At 43.9% G+C, this 17,802-nt stretch overlaps 2 protein-coding genes across 2 annotated transcripts in view; one reads left to right on the forward strand and one right to left on the reverse strand.

Moving 5' to 3' along the window:
• Positions 1-300: 300 nt before the first annotated feature.
• LOC147424017 (uncharacterized) overlaps positions 301-17,802 on the reverse strand; it is a 48,799-nt gene continuing 31,297 nt past the window's right edge. Inside the window, exons 2-8 of the mRNA XM_086500972.1 lie at positions 3,938-4,164; positions 3,493-3,825; positions 2,624-2,870; positions 1,722-1,850; positions 1,426-1,641; positions 1,220-1,343; positions 301-933 (exon numbers count right to left, since the gene is read on the reverse strand). Of these exons, the coding sequence (XP_086357098.1) occupies positions 695-933; positions 1,220-1,343; positions 1,426-1,641; positions 1,722-1,850; positions 2,624-2,870; positions 3,493-3,825; positions 3,938-4,164 (1,515 nt within the window). The 3' untranslated portion in view covers positions 301-694. The remainder of the gene's footprint in view (positions 934-1,219; positions 1,344-1,425; positions 1,642-1,721; positions 1,851-2,623; positions 2,871-3,492; positions 3,826-3,937; positions 4,165-17,802) is intronic.
• LOC147424018 (uncharacterized) lies at positions 9,733-11,681 on the forward strand. The gene has a single exon (XM_086502143.1). The coding sequence runs from the start codon at positions 9,953-9,955 to the stop codon at positions 10,640-10,642; it is 690 nt and encodes a 229-aa protein (XP_086358269.1). The 5' UTR covers positions 9,733-9,952; the 3' UTR covers positions 10,643-11,681.

Below are 17,802 nucleotides of genomic sequence, written 5' to 3' on the forward strand. Positions count from 1 at the left end.
GCCAATTGTATGGATGCTTGCTACCCGAAGGTCCTCCACTTCAAGGACATTAGTGTCACTTATGTTCATTAATGCCATCTATAACTCTGTGGCACAAAACTTCAGCTCAAAATAATCTTTCAGATACGCATTATGCAGTAATGGAATCCTCTGATCAAAAGACCTTCCTACTGGAACAAGCCAACAATCAACACACTGCTACAAGCCGACCAAAGTAATAGTAAAACCTGAATGGAGCACAAGAGTAAAGCAGTTAACTCAAAAAAACACATCTTGCCTTATGAAAAATTTAGCACCCTCTTACTTGTTAAGTCTTCCTGTTATTCATGTGTTAGATATATCTATCTGTTTATAAACAAGAGAACCTGAGTGTAAGCTTCCATGAACCAAAAATGGAGCTCTTGTATGCATACAAATTTGAGCCAAAATTCAACCCTCTTGGAACTCCCTGTAAGCTTCTCACAGAAGAAGAAGCTCCTCTGCAAGCACATAAAATCTGAGATGAACCTCAGCCATTATTCCACCTCCCTTACCTCATCAAAATAATTCTTGAATCAAAAGGAAGCCCAAAATTGAGCCTTGTTGCTTTTTCCCTTATTAGATACCATAATCGGAGTAAATACCGACCAAAAAGCAACTAATGCCAGCAAGCCTTTTACAGTACCAATTTCCTTGTATCAAGAATGACAAGTTTTTATATAGGGGGCGGAACAGGCGCACATTGTAGTGCTTTTTGTACAAGCTCTGCCTGCTCTTTCGCATGCAGATTGAGGAACCCAGTTGCTGTAGCAGCCGATGGTGGCCTCCCAACATACTTGACATCTTCATGGGTTCCTCTGTTCAAGGCCTTCATTGCAGTTGCAAGCCTTGGGGCTATGTAGGTGTAACCTCCCATGTTCATGGGCTCCTCTTGGCACCATACAATTTCAGCATCTAACAGAACCAAAATTAAACAACATGCAATTAACAATGTGTCCAACCTAGAACTTGCACACCACTATGTATATAAGTAAACGTGGGCACATGCATGTGCACACACAAAGATCTATGCTTATATGTCCGCATCTATGTATGTCCATCAGAAATAAAAAATGTAGAAAATTAAATAACAGAGGATACTCAACAGAAAAACAACCTTTCTAGCATAATATGATGCTGGTCACCTTGTTGAGCATTTTAAAAAAAAGGAATGAAAATTTTGATTAAAATTTTCTCTTACTAGGATAACGCTTCAGCTCCCTATCAATAAGGTTGTAGGGGAATGGACATAGCTGCTCTACGCGGCAAATAGCAACATCAAAAGCCTTTGTCCTTTCTCTCTCGTCATCTAGCTCATAATAAACCTACAATGGCAAGAGAAATTAAAAAATGCTGAGCTGACGCAACGCATTTTGAGCTAAAGTAAAATCCAGATGAGAGGCTCACCTTCCCTGAGCACAGTACGAGGCGGCGAACGCCCTCCTCCCTATCAGAATGAGGGTGCTTGTCTTTGATCAAGCGTTTAAAACGCGTTCCCTGCTTATCAAAACCTGGATGACCTTCCACATCGTCGAATTCAGAAAGGTCTGATTTGCACTTTGCATGACGGAGTAGATTCTTTGGTGACATGACAATCAATGGTTTACGGAAATCCCTATGATTCTGGGTTCATAAATTCATTAAAAAGGTGTGAGAAAAGAGCAGATTGAAGTACCGCTGCACTAAGAGAGCTCAAGAGTTACCTGTCGTCGAAGAACATGGAAGTAGTTGGCTGGAGTGGTCACATTCACAACTTGCCAATTAGACTCCTGAATTTGAGTGCGCAAAGAATGATCCATTTCTGGTATCACAAAGGGGTTATCACTACTCATCTGCAAAACCACAAAAAATGATTGACGCTTGATATAATGAGAAACTAATACACTCAATTAGGTACCCCCTTTGCCCATAAAAATTACTTGGGAGTCATTGTCGGAGAATTTTCAAATGATAAGATAAACTGTCAGATAATACGCAGTCTCTGCTAATTCTCATTCTCTTACCTTCTCGAAATTGAGGAAAACGCAATCGAGAGAGATGACTTGCCCAAGTCACACTACGTAGTCAGAAAAACTTTTCAACTCCTAGACATGGTATGTAATTTTGCTAAAACTCTTTCAACAAGCTTGTTGTTCTAAGTAGCAGAGAGGATGAGAGTGTGATCATTCTGGATCCACTGTATTGGCCAATTCTAAACAAGTTGTGGAAGGTGAGTGCATCCTAGATCTACCACTTGACCATTCAAAACAAGTATTAGAAGGGAATGTGCGTCATTCATTCATCGATTAGCCATTCTAAACAAGTTATGAAATGGCGGGCCCCAATCTAGCACATGGTCATTCAAATTATGGAGGATGGGTGCATCTAGATCCTTCACTAAACAAGTTTTGGAAAGGAGTGTGCATCCCAGATCCGCCACTTCCTATTTAAATGATTGATTCATAACAAATTTATGTATAAGAGGCCCTTGCAGTAAAATTCAGATTGCAAATTAATCCATCAAAGAAAAGTATGCACACATGGCATGACCAACTACCAAGTCCTCATAAGAGATTTATATTGTTCCTAAGAAATTTTTAGGCGCAGAAAAGCCAAATAACCACACCTGTAAGAATCGTTCGACTCTACCACTGGAATGCTCTGGTCCTTGTCCATCATAGCCATGGGGCAATAAAACCACGAGCCCAGCCTGTCTAAGCCACTTCGCCTCTCCACTGCTCAAAAACTGATCAAAGATAACTTGAGCACCGTTCGCAAAGTCTCCAAATTGGGCCTCCCACAAAACCAGGGAATTCGGGTTTTCCATTGAGTAACCCAGCTCAAATCCAAGCACCCCAAATTCAGAGAGAGAACTACAAATTTCAAAACATGATTGCAATGTTACTATGAAGATATCGTACTAAATACATGACAAGAAAACAGGTACAGACTTCTCTTGTTTCAAAAGCAAAAAAAAAAACTCTTTGATGACACATGTACAAAGTCAGTAAGAATGCTGCAGGCAATTGCAAACAGAGAAACAATGTTGGGGCTCAAATGGAGATCTACAAGATGCAGTCCCTGCAAAATTACCAGCTGAATTGTTAGAAGGTGCCAGTAAATGTCAAATTAAGGCACCTTAAACGATTCAAACTCTCCTTACAAGAATGGGGCTCCCCTTGTTCTTTTGAACCCGTTGTTAGAGAGAATTCTATTCCAGATATTTTGAAATCTACTCGAAGATCCAACATGTATCAACTACCCATGCAAGCACGTAGACACGAAGCTCCACATAAGTTACAATGGTACACTAAACACAACCACAGACAACATTAAAACAAAAATTACGCCTCGATAACTTCCTTTGTATGCAGTCTCAACATATACTGCTATCTCAACTTTTGCATGAAGCAACTTGTACATCTTAAACTACATGGTCAACAAAGTATTATAGCACCAAGCAAAACCTGCAAATAAAACGATTGCCATTCTTACCTGTTGCTGACAGTAAACATTTCCTCTTCCTGATTCATGACTACATGATCAAGAGGACAGTATTTCTGTCCTGTTGTCTGATCATGTAGAACAGCATGGCGATGACTGAATGTTCCTCTCTCTACATCCTGACCACTAAGTCGAACATGATTTCCCTCCACAAGTAGTGTTCCAAAGGCTAACGCTTCTGCAGTGGCCCAGTCCACTCCTTGTTCAGACTCTATCATTTGAGCACGTGTATCATAAACCTTCTTGATCGTCCTATGCGGATTAAAATCAGATGGTAGAGTTGTAATTGCCTTTCCCACACTTTTCAGCACTTCAGGGTTCACACTGAACAATGTAAAGAGAAAAAATGACCAAGACACTGTTAGCAACAAATTTGACGATGCCAAACACTTCAGAAAAGCAAAGAGAGAATAAATAATTCAACCTCCAACCTCACCCCGTGTTACGTATTCGAGAAAGTTGTTCAGGACCTTTGAACCCAGCCCAATAGGCTGCAAGCCAATCGCGCGTCTTTGGCACATACTCTTTCGAGTTAACAAACTCCTCATTAAGAATAGACATAACCTTATTATGTAGCATGTCAATTTCTTCTTTTGACATAGTTCCTGATTCTACGAGTTGCTTCTCATAAACATCAACAGCTGGCAAGTGATTTTTAATGACCTGAAAAACATCATTAAAACAACCAAAATCTCAGGTATAGTTGATTGCGGTCAAAAATATTATATTATGCAATATAAGAAATGTTAAAACCTCATTTTCCTCCACCCAGTAAAACAGGGAGTGCTGTAAAACTAGGCCTTGACTGTATCAGCTCTACTGAATCACTTATATTCTCTATTTACCTAGGCTCCCTATTTGCTATGTTAATTTAAGGTAAACAAGTCACGTCACCTGCATGAAGAAACTGTTGTTAACACATGAGAAACTGCTGAGAGAAAATGTATGTTTGCAGGCATTAATACGACTGATCTGCTGCATCCTATGGCTGAAACTACTAATGTCATCTGGCGGAGGCAACCATGTGATTTCCAGATTGGTTACCAACCCAATGTTGCAAACGCATCATGGTGTTTCAAGGGCTCTTTGTAATGCCACATCAAAGACACCGTTATAATCTATCTTCATCATTTGTGATTTGGTTCTCCCCTTTTCATCCGTCTTTCGCTTTGCGACTATGTCCTGAGAAGGGGCCTCTCCTTGTGACTAAGTATGTGCTGGTTGCTACATGTGACGGATCTTGGCTGATTGGCGTTTCTTCAATTACGGATGATATGCGACAGATTTTAGTGTTAGGTTTTCCACATTATATCAAACATGCAGTTGGCAATTGCTTCCATCTAGCCTAAATTAGACCATACTTAACTTTGAGACAAAGCAAGGGCTTAAGATTCCTGAATTTCCCTCTCTTTAGAATCTCACCAAAACTGATTTTCTCTCACGTATTCTCTCTCTTTAGAATGACTCTAGGGGCAGATTCAGCAGGTCAGCACTTCAAAGAGAGAGAGAGAGAAATAAATGAAATGTTATATTAACGTCTTCAAAAGGCCAAAATGACCTATGAGACCAAAAAGTTACAGTTGGTGAATCTGATACCATGTCTGAGTACGGAAATTACAAAGTTACCAAGTTACAAAGAGCTAACGCTACCACTAACACTAAAACACTAAGGAGAAAGGAAATAAGGGGGGGAGGGGGTGGGTGGGTGGGGGGGGGGGGGGGGGGGGGGGGGGGGGGGGGTGTTTCAGATGAAATCTCTCATCGGTCGCTGTCGGATCTCATCGACCTCCTCCATGGTCAGAACCTTGGTTGGGCGTCTTGCATGTCGAGCTAGAGTGATCTGTATCTTCTGTTGCAACCTTCGTCGGTAGTGGGAGACCCCCCGAGGTCGTGGACGTCTGGATCTGCCAAGTTCAATGGCTCTGTCAAGCAGTGTACCTCTATATGAGTAGGCTCTGAGATCTGTTGCAATGACTGCTCCGTTGGCTCTCCTCTGTCTGGTGTAAAGAACTCTGTGATTCGTCTCTGAGACTGTCTTTCCCCTGATGTCCTCAGCAAGTTCTCCCTAAGTCTACGCAGCTCTAGCTGTAACCGGCCTGTAGGGCGGTAGGCGTTGGCTTTCACCCGAAATTCTTTACTTTAAGCACACACACAGAGCACCTTGCAAAGGAAACCTGTAACAGGAATTAACACTTAATCACACACACGGCTCGGAAGCTAGAATGCTCCGAGCAGACGCCGACAACCTGTAGGCCCCAAAATTGGCACCCCTTTCGGTATTTCTTTATTCTTTAGGAGGGTAAAGTACAAAGAAGAGTCCTGGGAATCCTTTGACTGTATCCCACTAGATACCGCTTGTTTTGGCCAAATTTCGGCAACATAACAGCCCCAAAACTTTCGCGAGACCAATTCCCCTGCTGGAACTCGCTTCTACTGGCGTATACCCTCTGATTCCTGTCCAAAAACAGTAAATTCAGCACGCTGTATTTACTGGTTTTTTCCCTGTTTTCAGCCCCAAACAGTCCCCTAACTGTCCTCTGCCAGTGGGGCACGAGTCCCAAGTGTCCTGGCGTCCGTATGGCTGAAAAACATTAAAATTCCAGCGCATATACAGCGCTGATTTTGCACCTATATCATGAGGTTATGACCCTCACCACTGCCTGCCTTGGAGTAGCAGTTAGCTACCCTTGTTCCTGCTCAAGGAGGCTCTTGCCTCAACACAAAAGCATGAACCCACACAACTGTACATCAGTCAAATGAGTAGCCCTCTTGTGGGGCATCACATAACTGCACGTAGGGGAGAGAGAGAGCAGTGTGTAGTGTGCAAGGCATCACTCCTAGCACCACACTGTACATGAGAGGGAAAGGAAGCACTCCATAGCTCTTAACCTGTGACAAAAACTGAAATGAGGCCTCTCCCAGCTTAAAAATCAGCGCCCATTTTTCTGTAGGAGGAAAGTCCATGAAAAACTGACACTTGGTGCATTTTCAAGCATTTTCCCGTTTCGGGTTTTCCGCTTAAAAATATCCTGACCCGTTGCCCAGTTGACTTCGCGGCAGAGTTGTAAAATGTTCCCCTAGTCATACTGGAGGTAATGACGCGAACACATTTCACGGCCCAAAATAGCAGTTCCCTAAATTTTAGGAGATGCTTCCGTTGGGCTCCCCTGGTCTTCTGACCATCTATCCTCATTGAGACCGCATCCAAAAGTGCAATGTGGCCTAGCTGTCGGATACTTTTTGTTGGTAGTCCCACCTTGACTTTACGCCTTAATTGAGTTCACTTCCTAGTATCCACCAACTTGCTAAGTGCGATGGGGGGACCTATATGATCTTGCTCTGAGCCTAGACATCCTCTTACCATACAAATTCCAGTGCCGACCACTTCCCGTCTGCGGGTGAAACTACCGTTCACATTGGCCATACAATGTCCGACCGTTTGCTACTTCAAAAAGAGGGTCTCAAAACAAATAAAATAAACCCCATTGGAAAGAAACCAAAAACCAAGGTCAGCAGTAGCCACATCCTTGTGACATGGTTAATAACTGCCACGTCCTCGTGACACTAGCAGGAACAATCCGAGACACTTCTAATCCTTGGGGATGCTTATATACTATCCTTGGGGTCCTTTAGCATAGTTACCCAAAACGGGAAACCGGAACGGGGAACGGGGAACGGGGAACAGGGACGGGCATGGAATGCCATTCCCTGTTATGGATACCCACGTTTGAAACATGGAACGGGGATTCGGCACGGGAAGTTGGGGAACGGGGAATTGAAAATGGCCATTCCCTGTAACTATGGCCTTAAGTACCCCCCTAAGCAGTTTGCCCTACCCAAGCAAGCAAGTAAAATAAATACCTAAAGCCAAAATAAATATTGGGATCACGTTGGGCTATTCACTCGAGATGCTATAACTTTAAGAGGGCGGCCTCTTTTATTCTGCTTTATTTATAAGTGGGCAGCCAGTCACTTATTAAAATAAGTGTGAACCTGTTAAAAACCTCAGTAAAGACTTGTGAACTGAAAACTAATCCTAAATAAACATCCTCCTTCTTAGAACCCATTTTTATTCATGTGCTTGCATCTTTACGCGTAATTCTTACCCAGTTCAGATTTCCTCCTCAGACCAATGGAATATTCCCTATCCGATGCTCCCATCACCCATCCTGTGATGCATCAATTACCCGGTGTCTCCCACCAAACTTACGGAACAACTCTTTCACTATACTGTGCAGCGGAAGTGAATGATGGTGTATGCTCAGGATGAGTACTCAGTTCGTGCCCAAGGTTCCTTTTACTGAAGGGGAGAGAGAGAGCCCCCCTTTACTTTATGAGAGATTGTGCAATAGACCAAAACAAGATAGAATGCAAACTAAGTGAGGGTGGAGAGAGAGAGAGAGAGAGAGAGAGAGAGAGAGAGAGAGAGAGATGAAATGAAATGTTATATTAACGTCTTCAAAAGGCCAAAATGACCTATGAGACCAATCTGTTACAAAATAGTGAATCTAATACCATGTCTGGGTACAAAAGAAAGAACTAGAACAAAGATACTACTACTAAAATCCATCCTCGTCTGTACTCTGGATGTCGAGAGAGTATGGCTCGAATCCTCTGCTGTAGTCTTCGTCCTTGCTATGCAGCCCCTCTCCTCAATCGTGGCCATTTGGATCTCCGTAGATCCAGTGCTCGGTCGATGAGAGTACCGGTAGTGGTCGAATGAGTGTGGACCGAGCTCTGCGATGATGGCTGCTCCTCTGGCTATCCCATATCTAGTGAAAAGAAATCTGTAATTTGTCTCTGGGACTGTCCCATAGGAGTCGGTAGCACTCCTATCTCAGTTCTTTGTTTGTACCCAGACTTGGTACTAGACTCGTCATTGTAATCAGTTGGTCTCATATGTCATTCTGGCCTTTTGTAGACGTTAATATATCATTTCATTTCTCTCTCTCCCCAATAAAGTGTCTCTATATCTGTGTAACTCAATGTTATGTCCTGCTGACAGGAGAGGGGATCTGGGCCAAACGTCGTCGGGATGGGCGTCCAGTGTCCGGGCGGACGTAGTGTGAACACGACCAGTGTGGCCGGCCATTATTATAAAAGTGACTCATTTGCAGTTATCGACCCCCACTAGCAGAGTGCCAGTGGTTAGCCCACGAGGCTAGGAGTGCGCCAGGTCGCCTCGAGGAGGTGAAGCCGGTTGGTATAGACGCTCGGTCTTACAGGTGCACGCCTATGTCCTCAGACGCTGGCCCCAGCACGGGGGAGCTGCCAGATGGTGGCTATGGTCGGGTGGTTCGTCCGACATGTGTCTGTAGGCAATCCGTGTAGCTGGTGTCACGATTGTGACTTGTTACACTCTTCTTGATTCATTACAGATGCAGATGCGAAGTGTGACTAACCCAGGAGGACTCCTATTCTCGAATGGTCACACCCCTTCGCCCAAAAGACATACCTCTTCGTCAAAAGCCACACTCCTTCGACGATTGGTCACACCCCTTCACCGTACGGATGCGACTCTTCACCCAATGGTTGCAACTCTTCGCCGAAAGGATGTGTCTTTTCGCCTAAAGTCATGTCTCTTCACAAAGAGACATGCCTCTTCACTGATGACTATTCAATTCCTATAAAAGGAACCCTTGTATCACACTTTCAATCAGTCAAACACAGAGTCTTCTAAGTCTTGTTCTAAGTTCAGTTTCAGTTTCTTAAGTCTTATTCATGAGTTTAAGTACTTAATTAAGGATTAGCGACTAGAATCCTTACAGTGGTATCAAAGCAATTTTTTTCCCGGGACCCGACAGTTGTGAGCCTCTCACCCTCGCCGCTACTCTCCCCCTTCCCAGAGTTGTATGGAAGCAGAAGAAAGATGGCCAGAACCCATGTCAGCATGAGGTAATCTTTTTTTCTCAAACACATACATAAAGATAAGCAGAATATGGCAGACAGAGTAGGTGCTGCGGCGTACCGGTTGCAATTCCAGACTCTTCGCGAGGACAGGATGAGTTGCACTCTTTCCTTCTTGCGCAAGTGACGCAAGCCTGTGCTTCCAGGCCATCCCTTCACCAGGCAGTGCTTGCAGGCCTTCCCTTCACCAAGCACCTCGCAGAGGCAACAAAACGCTGGCAGCGCAGGTTGTATTAGCTTTCGGCAGCAGCGTTCGATTTAATAGGCAGCTGCGCAGCGTTTGGGATTAAAAGGCTAAGGCCAGCGCTGGATTATAAAAAAAGGCCACCCTTATAATTAAAAGGGTTTTTAGCCGGCCGCCCAACCCAATTTTTAAGTGGCACCCTTTGGGGAATAATTAAACAAAAAAAAAAGGGGGCCAACGGCAGGCAGCCAGCGCAATGCATAACCAGCGTGAAGGAAGTCTCTCGCTCTCTCTTCTGCTAAGTCCCAAAGCCACCAATTCTGGCCATCGCCAGACGCGCACGCGGGCTTGTTCAGAGTCATGGAAGACGATGCCCTCGACGTTCCCGTCAATTTTCTCTCGTACATAGAAGAGGTGCCCAAAGAAATATTGCCAGAAAATCCTCCTCCGGCTCCCGAAGTGATAAATATACCAGATACCCCCGAACCAGAACCCGTACCCGAACCGGAACCCACATTGGAACCGGAAGTAATTCTCATTTCGGATTCCCCATCTCCAATTCCAGTTCCAAAGGAAAGACAGGTTCCCGACTTCATTCCGGCACCCGAGCCTGCTCCTGTACCTGCATTACAACCGGCAGTGTTGCCACAAAATTACCTGGTTTATGTCACTCATCGACATGCCTCGCGCTCACAGGGCTGGGTGGTGTGGCATATCATAGTTACGTGCGAGCCTCTTCATTTGCCACACTACAAGCACATACTGAGCCGGTACCCCCACTTGGCCTATTCTCTGACGGAGTGTCGCGTGGATTCAGTAAACGACATCATTTCCCAGCAGCCTTTAGTTCGGGTTCACAGCGAGTTACAACTTCCGGACTACACGCCTTTGACGCCAGACGACACACCTCCTATCGACGAGGTGGAAGATATCGAGGATTCGGATCTTGGACCAGATTTCTTAGAGGAGTGGGATGCACCATCAGCAGCAGCAGCTTCACCCTTTTACGGCAACCACACCTCTCCAGCTTCTCCGAGATATTCCCTCTGAACCATCAGAATGTCAGAGACAGGCAGCGCTGCACCAAACGATCCGATAGCCATCCTCAGAGAACAGATGTCCGTCCTCTAGGAGCCCCTCTCCACCGGTCTTGCATTGATGACCGCACGATTGGATGTCCTGCAGGCCTTTTCTTCTTCGAGGACGCAGCCTGCTACCCATTCAGTTTCTTCGGTAGCAGAGCCAGTTCCTGAGCAAGTCGACGCTCCGGAACCAGAGGTAGACAATCCTGAATTGAAATATCTTTTTAAGATAATAAACACAGCACAAAAAAGAAAATAGATACAAAGTTGCCCGAGCCATACAACGGTCGCCGCGATAAGTGCGTGTTGGACCATTGGCTTTTCAAAATGGAGGTTTACTTTTCAAATACTGATCTCATTGAAAGCAAGAAAGTTGCTTTGGCTAGCTCTCTACTAAAGGATACTGCATTCCTTTGGTGGCGTCGCCGCATCAAAGATGGAAAAATCACCGCTACTTGGGACAAATTCCGGCGCGTTCTTTGCAAGGCTTTTGAGCCTGCAAATGCCGATTTCCACGCCCGGTCTTCTCTCCGCCGCCTGAGCCAAACTGGTTCCTTGGCCGCGTACATCACAGAGTTTCAAAAATTAACTCTTGAGATAGAGACTCTCAGTCCTTCCGACAAACTCCACAGTTTTGTTGACGGACTTGAGCCTTCCCTGCGAGATGATGTCCATAAATTTAACCCTGCCACACTGGATGCTGCAATCGCTTATGTTGAGCGTCTTGGTGACAATCGGCGCCCACTCAGAAGTTTCCTTTCTGGTGATCGAGTTTCCAATTCTGCAAGCTCTTCACAACGTAATTACCAAGGACAAGGTGGTCAGAATCAACTTTCTTTCTCAGGAGCTCACTCTTCGAGACAATACTCTGCTGGACAAACTTCTTTTCGACCCCAGTCTTTTGGACAAGCAGCCACTTCCAAAGCCTCCTCTTCGACAAATAATCAGAATCGACGAAACAATCGTCCCAATCGTAGAAGGAATGGTCGTCGTGATTTTAGGCCGAATACGTCCTCTGGACTGCAATCCTCTTCATGAGCTCCTTCAACCTCCAACTCCAACCGTACAGGATTATGTACAATTTGTCATGGAGACCACAGGTATGAATGCCCTAAGAAGCCAAATCCTTCGAATCCTCACCAGAATTCTCACATGGAGACCACAATTTCAGAACCTATCCACAGCCAACCTCCTGTCCCAGACAAAGGCAAACAAGCAGCACGTTGTGTTCGAGTTTCCAAGGTTGTAAGTGCCTTAATGATGAATGCTCGGAATCACGTCACAGCTCCAGTGGATCTTTCGAATCAGGTTCTCACCCTCCTTGGCTTTGTTGGCAAGCAGCCAATCAATGTTCTTGTGGATAGTGGGTGTTCTACTAATTTCGTCAGCACATCTTTGATTACTAAACTGCGCCTTCAAACTCAACCTAGTGAGGCAGCTTACCAAGTAGAAATTGCTGACGGTTCCTTCCTCGAGTGCAACAAAAGGATTGAAAAGCTAGATTTTCAGATATAGGATTACCAAGATCAGCTTGGTTTTTCAGTTATGCCCTTATCACATTACGACTTGATCCTTGGCCAATCTTGGTTATTTCAGTATGATCCAATAATCAGTTTCAGAGATCACTCAATTCGGCTCTTTCACAAGCAACAGGAAATAGAGCTTCATGGTCTTTTCAGTGCCAAACCCATTATATTGGTTTCTGCTTTACAAGTCAAACGGTTGGTTCGAAAATGTGATTGTGCTACCACCTTAATCATGTTAAGAGATGTTAACCCGGTGCAGGAGATAAATCTTCCTCAAATATTGCCCATTTGCAGCAACTCTTCTTTCAACCACATTTGGACTTGTTTCCCGACGAGCTACCAACAACTTTGCCTCCTTAGAGTCCCGTGGATCATCCCATTGATTTGATCCCCGGCCAACCTCCACCAATTCGAGCCCCTTATCGAGTTTCATACTCAGAGTCTCAAGAGATACAGCGGCAGCTAGAAGATTTGTTGGATAAAGGTCATATTCGCCTAAGCAAAAGTCCCTTTGGAGCTCCTGTTCTATTGGTAAAAAAGAAAGATGGATCTATGCGTCTTTGCATCGACTATCGTGCTTTGAATAAGTTAACGATAAAAAACAAGTTTCCTCTGCCTCGCATTGACGAGTTATTTGATCAGTTACTGGAAGCAAAGATCTACTCCAAAATTGATCTAAAATCAGGGTATCACCAAATTCGCATTCGCATTGGTGATGAGTACAAGACAGCTTTTCGCACAAAGTATGGTCACTATGAATTTCTGGTATTACCATTCGGGTTAACCAATGCCCCGGCCTCTTTCATGACGCTGATGAACGAAATATTCGGACCATACTTGGACAAGTTTGTGATCGTGTATTTGGATGACATTTTAGTTTTCAGTCGAACGATGGCTGATCACAAGGAACATTTGAAGCTTGTCTTCCAAGTTTTGCGAACCAATGTGCTATATATCAATAAGAAGAAAAGTGATTTCTTCAAGAATCAGGTGGAATACCTTGGTCACATTATTTCTGCCAGTGGCGTTGCAGTCGATCCCAAGAAAATACAGGTCATAGTGGATTGGCCTTTACCACTCACCATCTCAGATGCGCGCTCCTTTTTGGGACTTGCAAACTTCTATCATACCAAGGTCCACAAATTCTCCGACATTGCAGCTCCTTTGACTGAGCTTACCAAGCAGGATAAACTTCAATGGACTGAAGAAGCAGAACAGTCGTTCAAAGCCCTTAAACACGCCTTGACGACAACTCCAGTTTTGGCTATTGCAGATCCTACTCAACCTTTTCAGGTCATGACCGATGCATCAGATCGAGCTTCTGAAGGTGTTCTTATGCAGAATGAGCGTGTCATTGCTTTTGACAGCCGCAAATTTTCAGCCATACAAATGAGATACCCAGTTTATGACAAGGAATTTTTAGCCATTGTTCATGCTTACCGCACTTGGAAACACTATCTTCTTGGCGCAGATTCCGTGGTGCAGACAGATCATCAATCATTGACATACATTTTTACTCAACCTGTGATGAATCCTCGTCAAGGACGATGGGTTGAGTTCTTGGCAAATTTTCATATGATTATTAAACGTGCCAGGCCTTGCAAATGCAGTTGCAGATGCCTTAAGCCGTCTTCCTCGAGCCATCAACTTTCCCATTTCCGGTGTGTAGATGGAAATACCTGCTTGTTTCAAGCATGAGTATTTGACAGATCGAGATTTTGGGGATGCATTTCAAGCTCTTAAATCCTCTACTCCGACTCCTGCAGAGATGAATATGTTTGCAGCTTACACCATTGTCAATGACTTGATGTATTACATTGATCGCATTTGTGTTCCACACAATACACCATTGCGGAAAATTTTGATCCAAGAACATCATGAAGTCCCTTTTGCTGCTCATCCAGGCATCAACAAGACATACAGATTGTTATCTGCAACATATGATGTTATCAAGTTTGTCAAAGCTTGTCATTCCTGTCAAACAATGAAGGCTTCTCGACAACTTCCTCAAGGGTTACTTCATCCTTTGCCTGTACCTCAAGAAAGATGGGAAAGTGTCAGCATGGATTTTATCACTACATTGCCTCGTTCTCAAAAAGGCAATGCACAGATTCTCGTAGTGGTGGATCGGTTTTCAAAGATGGCACACTTTATTCCTTGCAAGAAAGCTGCCTCGGCACCAGACGTTGCACAATTGTTTGTGCAACACATTTTCAGATTACATGGATTACCAAAGTCTATTGTTTCAGACAGAGATCCAAAATTCACAGGGCATTTTTGGACATCCCTTTTCAAATCCCTTGGTACAAATTTGTTATTCAACTCAGCATACCATCCTCAAACTGATGGGCAGACAGAAAGAGTGAATCAAATTTTGGAAGAAATGCTTCGACATTACATACAAATTCGATTGGGATCATGGGAAGAGTATTTGCCACTTGTAGAGTTCGCATACAATAACTCTATCCATTCAATAACTGGCATGACTCCATTCCAAGCAGCTTATGGGCATACTCCTCTTATACCGACAAACTTTGTTCTTCAACACAAAGTAGCTCTAGCAGATCAGTTGGTTCAAGAAATGCAAGATGTACTTATTCAAGTACGTGACAAGTTGGTTCATGTCCAACATAAGTACCAGAAGCAAGCCAATAAGCATCGACGACATGCAGATTTCCAAGAGGGAGATTTGGTTTTATTATATGTAACACCTCATCGCTACAAAACTGTGAAATCGGTCTTTCCAAAGTTGCGCCCTCGCTTCTATGGACCTTTCAAAATAATCAAGAAGTACTCAGTTGTCAATTATAAGTTGGAACTTCCACTCTCATGGGGAAAACTTCATCCAACTTTCCACATTTCTTGGCTCAAACAATATATACAAGGAGATTCGCCAATTCCAGACTTATCTTCTTATGTGCCAAAAATTGAAGATGAACACATAATTCTTGTTCCAAAAAAGATTCTTGATGTGAGACAAAAAGAAACAAGACGAAAGATCACAACAGAATTTCTTGTCAAGTGGATGGATCTTGATGAGTCAGACTCAACTTGGCAGACGGATGAGTCTTCTAAGTCTTGTTCTAAGTTCAGTTTCAGTTTCTTAAGTCTTAATCATGAGTTTAAGTACTTAATTAAGGATTAGCGACTAGAATCCTTACAGCCGGAGATCCTCTCTCTACGTTCGTTTCATGGTATCAGAGCCGGCTTGGCTGCTCGAAGGACTGTTTGCACACCTACGGGCTGGTTAGAGTCAGATAATTACCATTTCATGCAATTTTAGATGAATTAACTGTTCTCGATTATTTTCTTCTCATAAGCTTGTGTGCAAGTGAAATTTAATGTGCTGTTCGCTGATTTTTGATAAAATTCAGCAATCTAGTAAGTGCAAGTGCTAAGAGGATTTTTATCAACCTTGCTGATTTTCGACGAAAATCAGTCATTTGTTTATTGATTTGCTGATTCTAGACTGGAAATTCAGCATATTGTATGCTTTTAAATCTCTCTGTAATGTTCTCTATGCGAAGAGAGAGAGAGAGAGAGAGAGAGAGAGAGAGAGAGAGAGAGAGAGAGAGAGAGAGAGTACCTCTCTCTATTGAGCAGAGCACTCACTGTAGGAGATTCTTTGACGGAGGAGCCAACACCAACTTCATTTCACCTGAATTGGCGGCTCGACTTGGAAGTACGCCCGATCAAATGGGGCCACAGGCGGAGGCTGTTCTAGCGGCACCCGGACGGGATGTTGCCATTACACCTGTCATTGGCAAACTTCGTTTGCATGTCAGGGTTATTTAGGGCACGAGGACTTTTACATCATGCCTTTGGAAAGGTGTGACGTTCTCCTAGGAATTCCTTTGGTTCCACAAGAACAGTGCCATGGTCGATTATAAGGCTAGGGAAGCGACTTTGAAGAATGAAAAGGGCAGAGAAATTGTACTTGATGTAAAGCTGAAGGGCAAGACTGTCCCACTTGTATTGGCTTCGGCCAGTTCTAAATTAGTAAAATCCAATCTTTTTGTTTACTCGATCTTCTTGAAGGAATTGAATAATGAACAAAGGTCTAATATGTCCGATTTGGAAAAGGAACGACAAGAATTTTACATGCACAAGCTGACTGTTTCTCTGAAGGCCTACCAGGCGAGTTACCACCTTCTCGTCTTGGGTTGATTTAATTCTCGCTAGTACACCGCCAAACCGACCACCTTGTCGAGTTAGCCGAGCCCAAAATGAAGAAATAATAAACCTTATTATCGGCAGTTCATTCGAAAATTTGCAGAGATAGCTTCTCCTTTGCATTTACTCATTCAGAAAGGGCTTCTTGCACTTGGGGACCAACAGAGATTACTGCTTTTCAGACTCTCAACGAAAAGTTGACTACGGGACCAGTGTTGGCCTTGCCAGACTAGCAAAAGCCATTCGAAGTTTATTGTGATACTTGTGGTCGGAGTCTGGGAGCAGTTTTGATGCAAGCAGACCATGTCATTGCTTATGAGAGCAAGATGTTTTCACGTCCTGAGTTGGTGGCACAAATTTATGAGAGAGCTATTGGCAGTTATCCATGCTCTTACGCAGTGGTGACACTATCTACTTGGGGCTGATTTTACAGTCTTCATAGATCATCAGAGTCTACACTACTTCTTGTCGCGGATGCAGCTCTCGGAAAAGCAGATGTGGTGGGCTAACATATTGTCACAATTCCATTTCCAGGTAGTCCATGTTCACGGACTTAGTGGTAGACGCATTGTCTCGAAAGCCCTTGGTTTTGGCTATTTCCGCGATACATCATCGAAGCTTTGAGGATATGGTAGAGCAATACGCCACAGATCCTGATTTTGCAGCCATCTTTCATCGGATACAGAGTGGGGAGATAGTTGCAGGCTATTCCATACGAGACGGCTATTTGATGCAGAAAATGATGTTGTGTGTTACACAACCTTTGAGGCAAAAGGTTTTGACAGAGTGCCATTGTCCACCTTTTTCGGGCCACCGCGGATCGATACCACCTTGAAGGGTGTTGAAAATTACTTTTACTGGCCGAGGCTCAAAAAGGATGTGGACGAGCAATTGCTTGGTATGCCAAAAGGTTAAGTTTGACAAACACAAGGCACCACGACTTCTACAGCCTTTACCCATACCCTCTTGCCCTTGGGAAAGCATGGCTATGAATTTCATGGATTTCATTTCCTATCTTCCCAAGACCCAAAGTGGGCATGATGAAATTTGGACAGTCATTGACACATTTAGCAAGCAAGCTCACTTTATACCGGTAAAGAAGACATTTAAGCCTGACCATTTGGCGAGACTGTTCATCTCACAGATTTTTCGGTTACATGGCATGCCTAAGTCCATAGTCTCGGACAAAGACCCCCGATTCACGAGTTTGTTTTGGAGGGAAATCTAGGAGAACATTGGCACGCAGTTGAAGTTCTCGTCCTCATTCCACCCACAAATAGACGTGCAGTCTGCAATAGCAAATTCAGTGGTTTTGGATTTATTTAAGTCTTACATTTTGGATCAAAAGACTCGATGGGAAAAGTACTTGCCCTTGGTGGAATTTGCCTACAACAACACCGTTCATTCATCAACGGGGAAGGACCACTTG

This window comes from Adiantum capillus-veneris, chromosome 26 (genome assembly GCF_014529385.1).
Source record: "Adiantum capillus-veneris isolate H3 chromosome 26, ASM1452938v2, whole genome shotgun sequence".
Lineage (NCBI taxonomy): Eukaryota > Viridiplantae > Streptophyta > Polypodiopsida > Polypodiales > Pteridaceae > Adiantum > Adiantum capillus-veneris.

Excerpts from the sequence above, each read along its gene's own strand:
- LOC147424018 (XM_086502143.1), top strand. The coding sequence starts at position 9,953 with ATGGAAGACGATGCCCTCGACGTTCCCGTCAATTTTCTCTCGTACATA.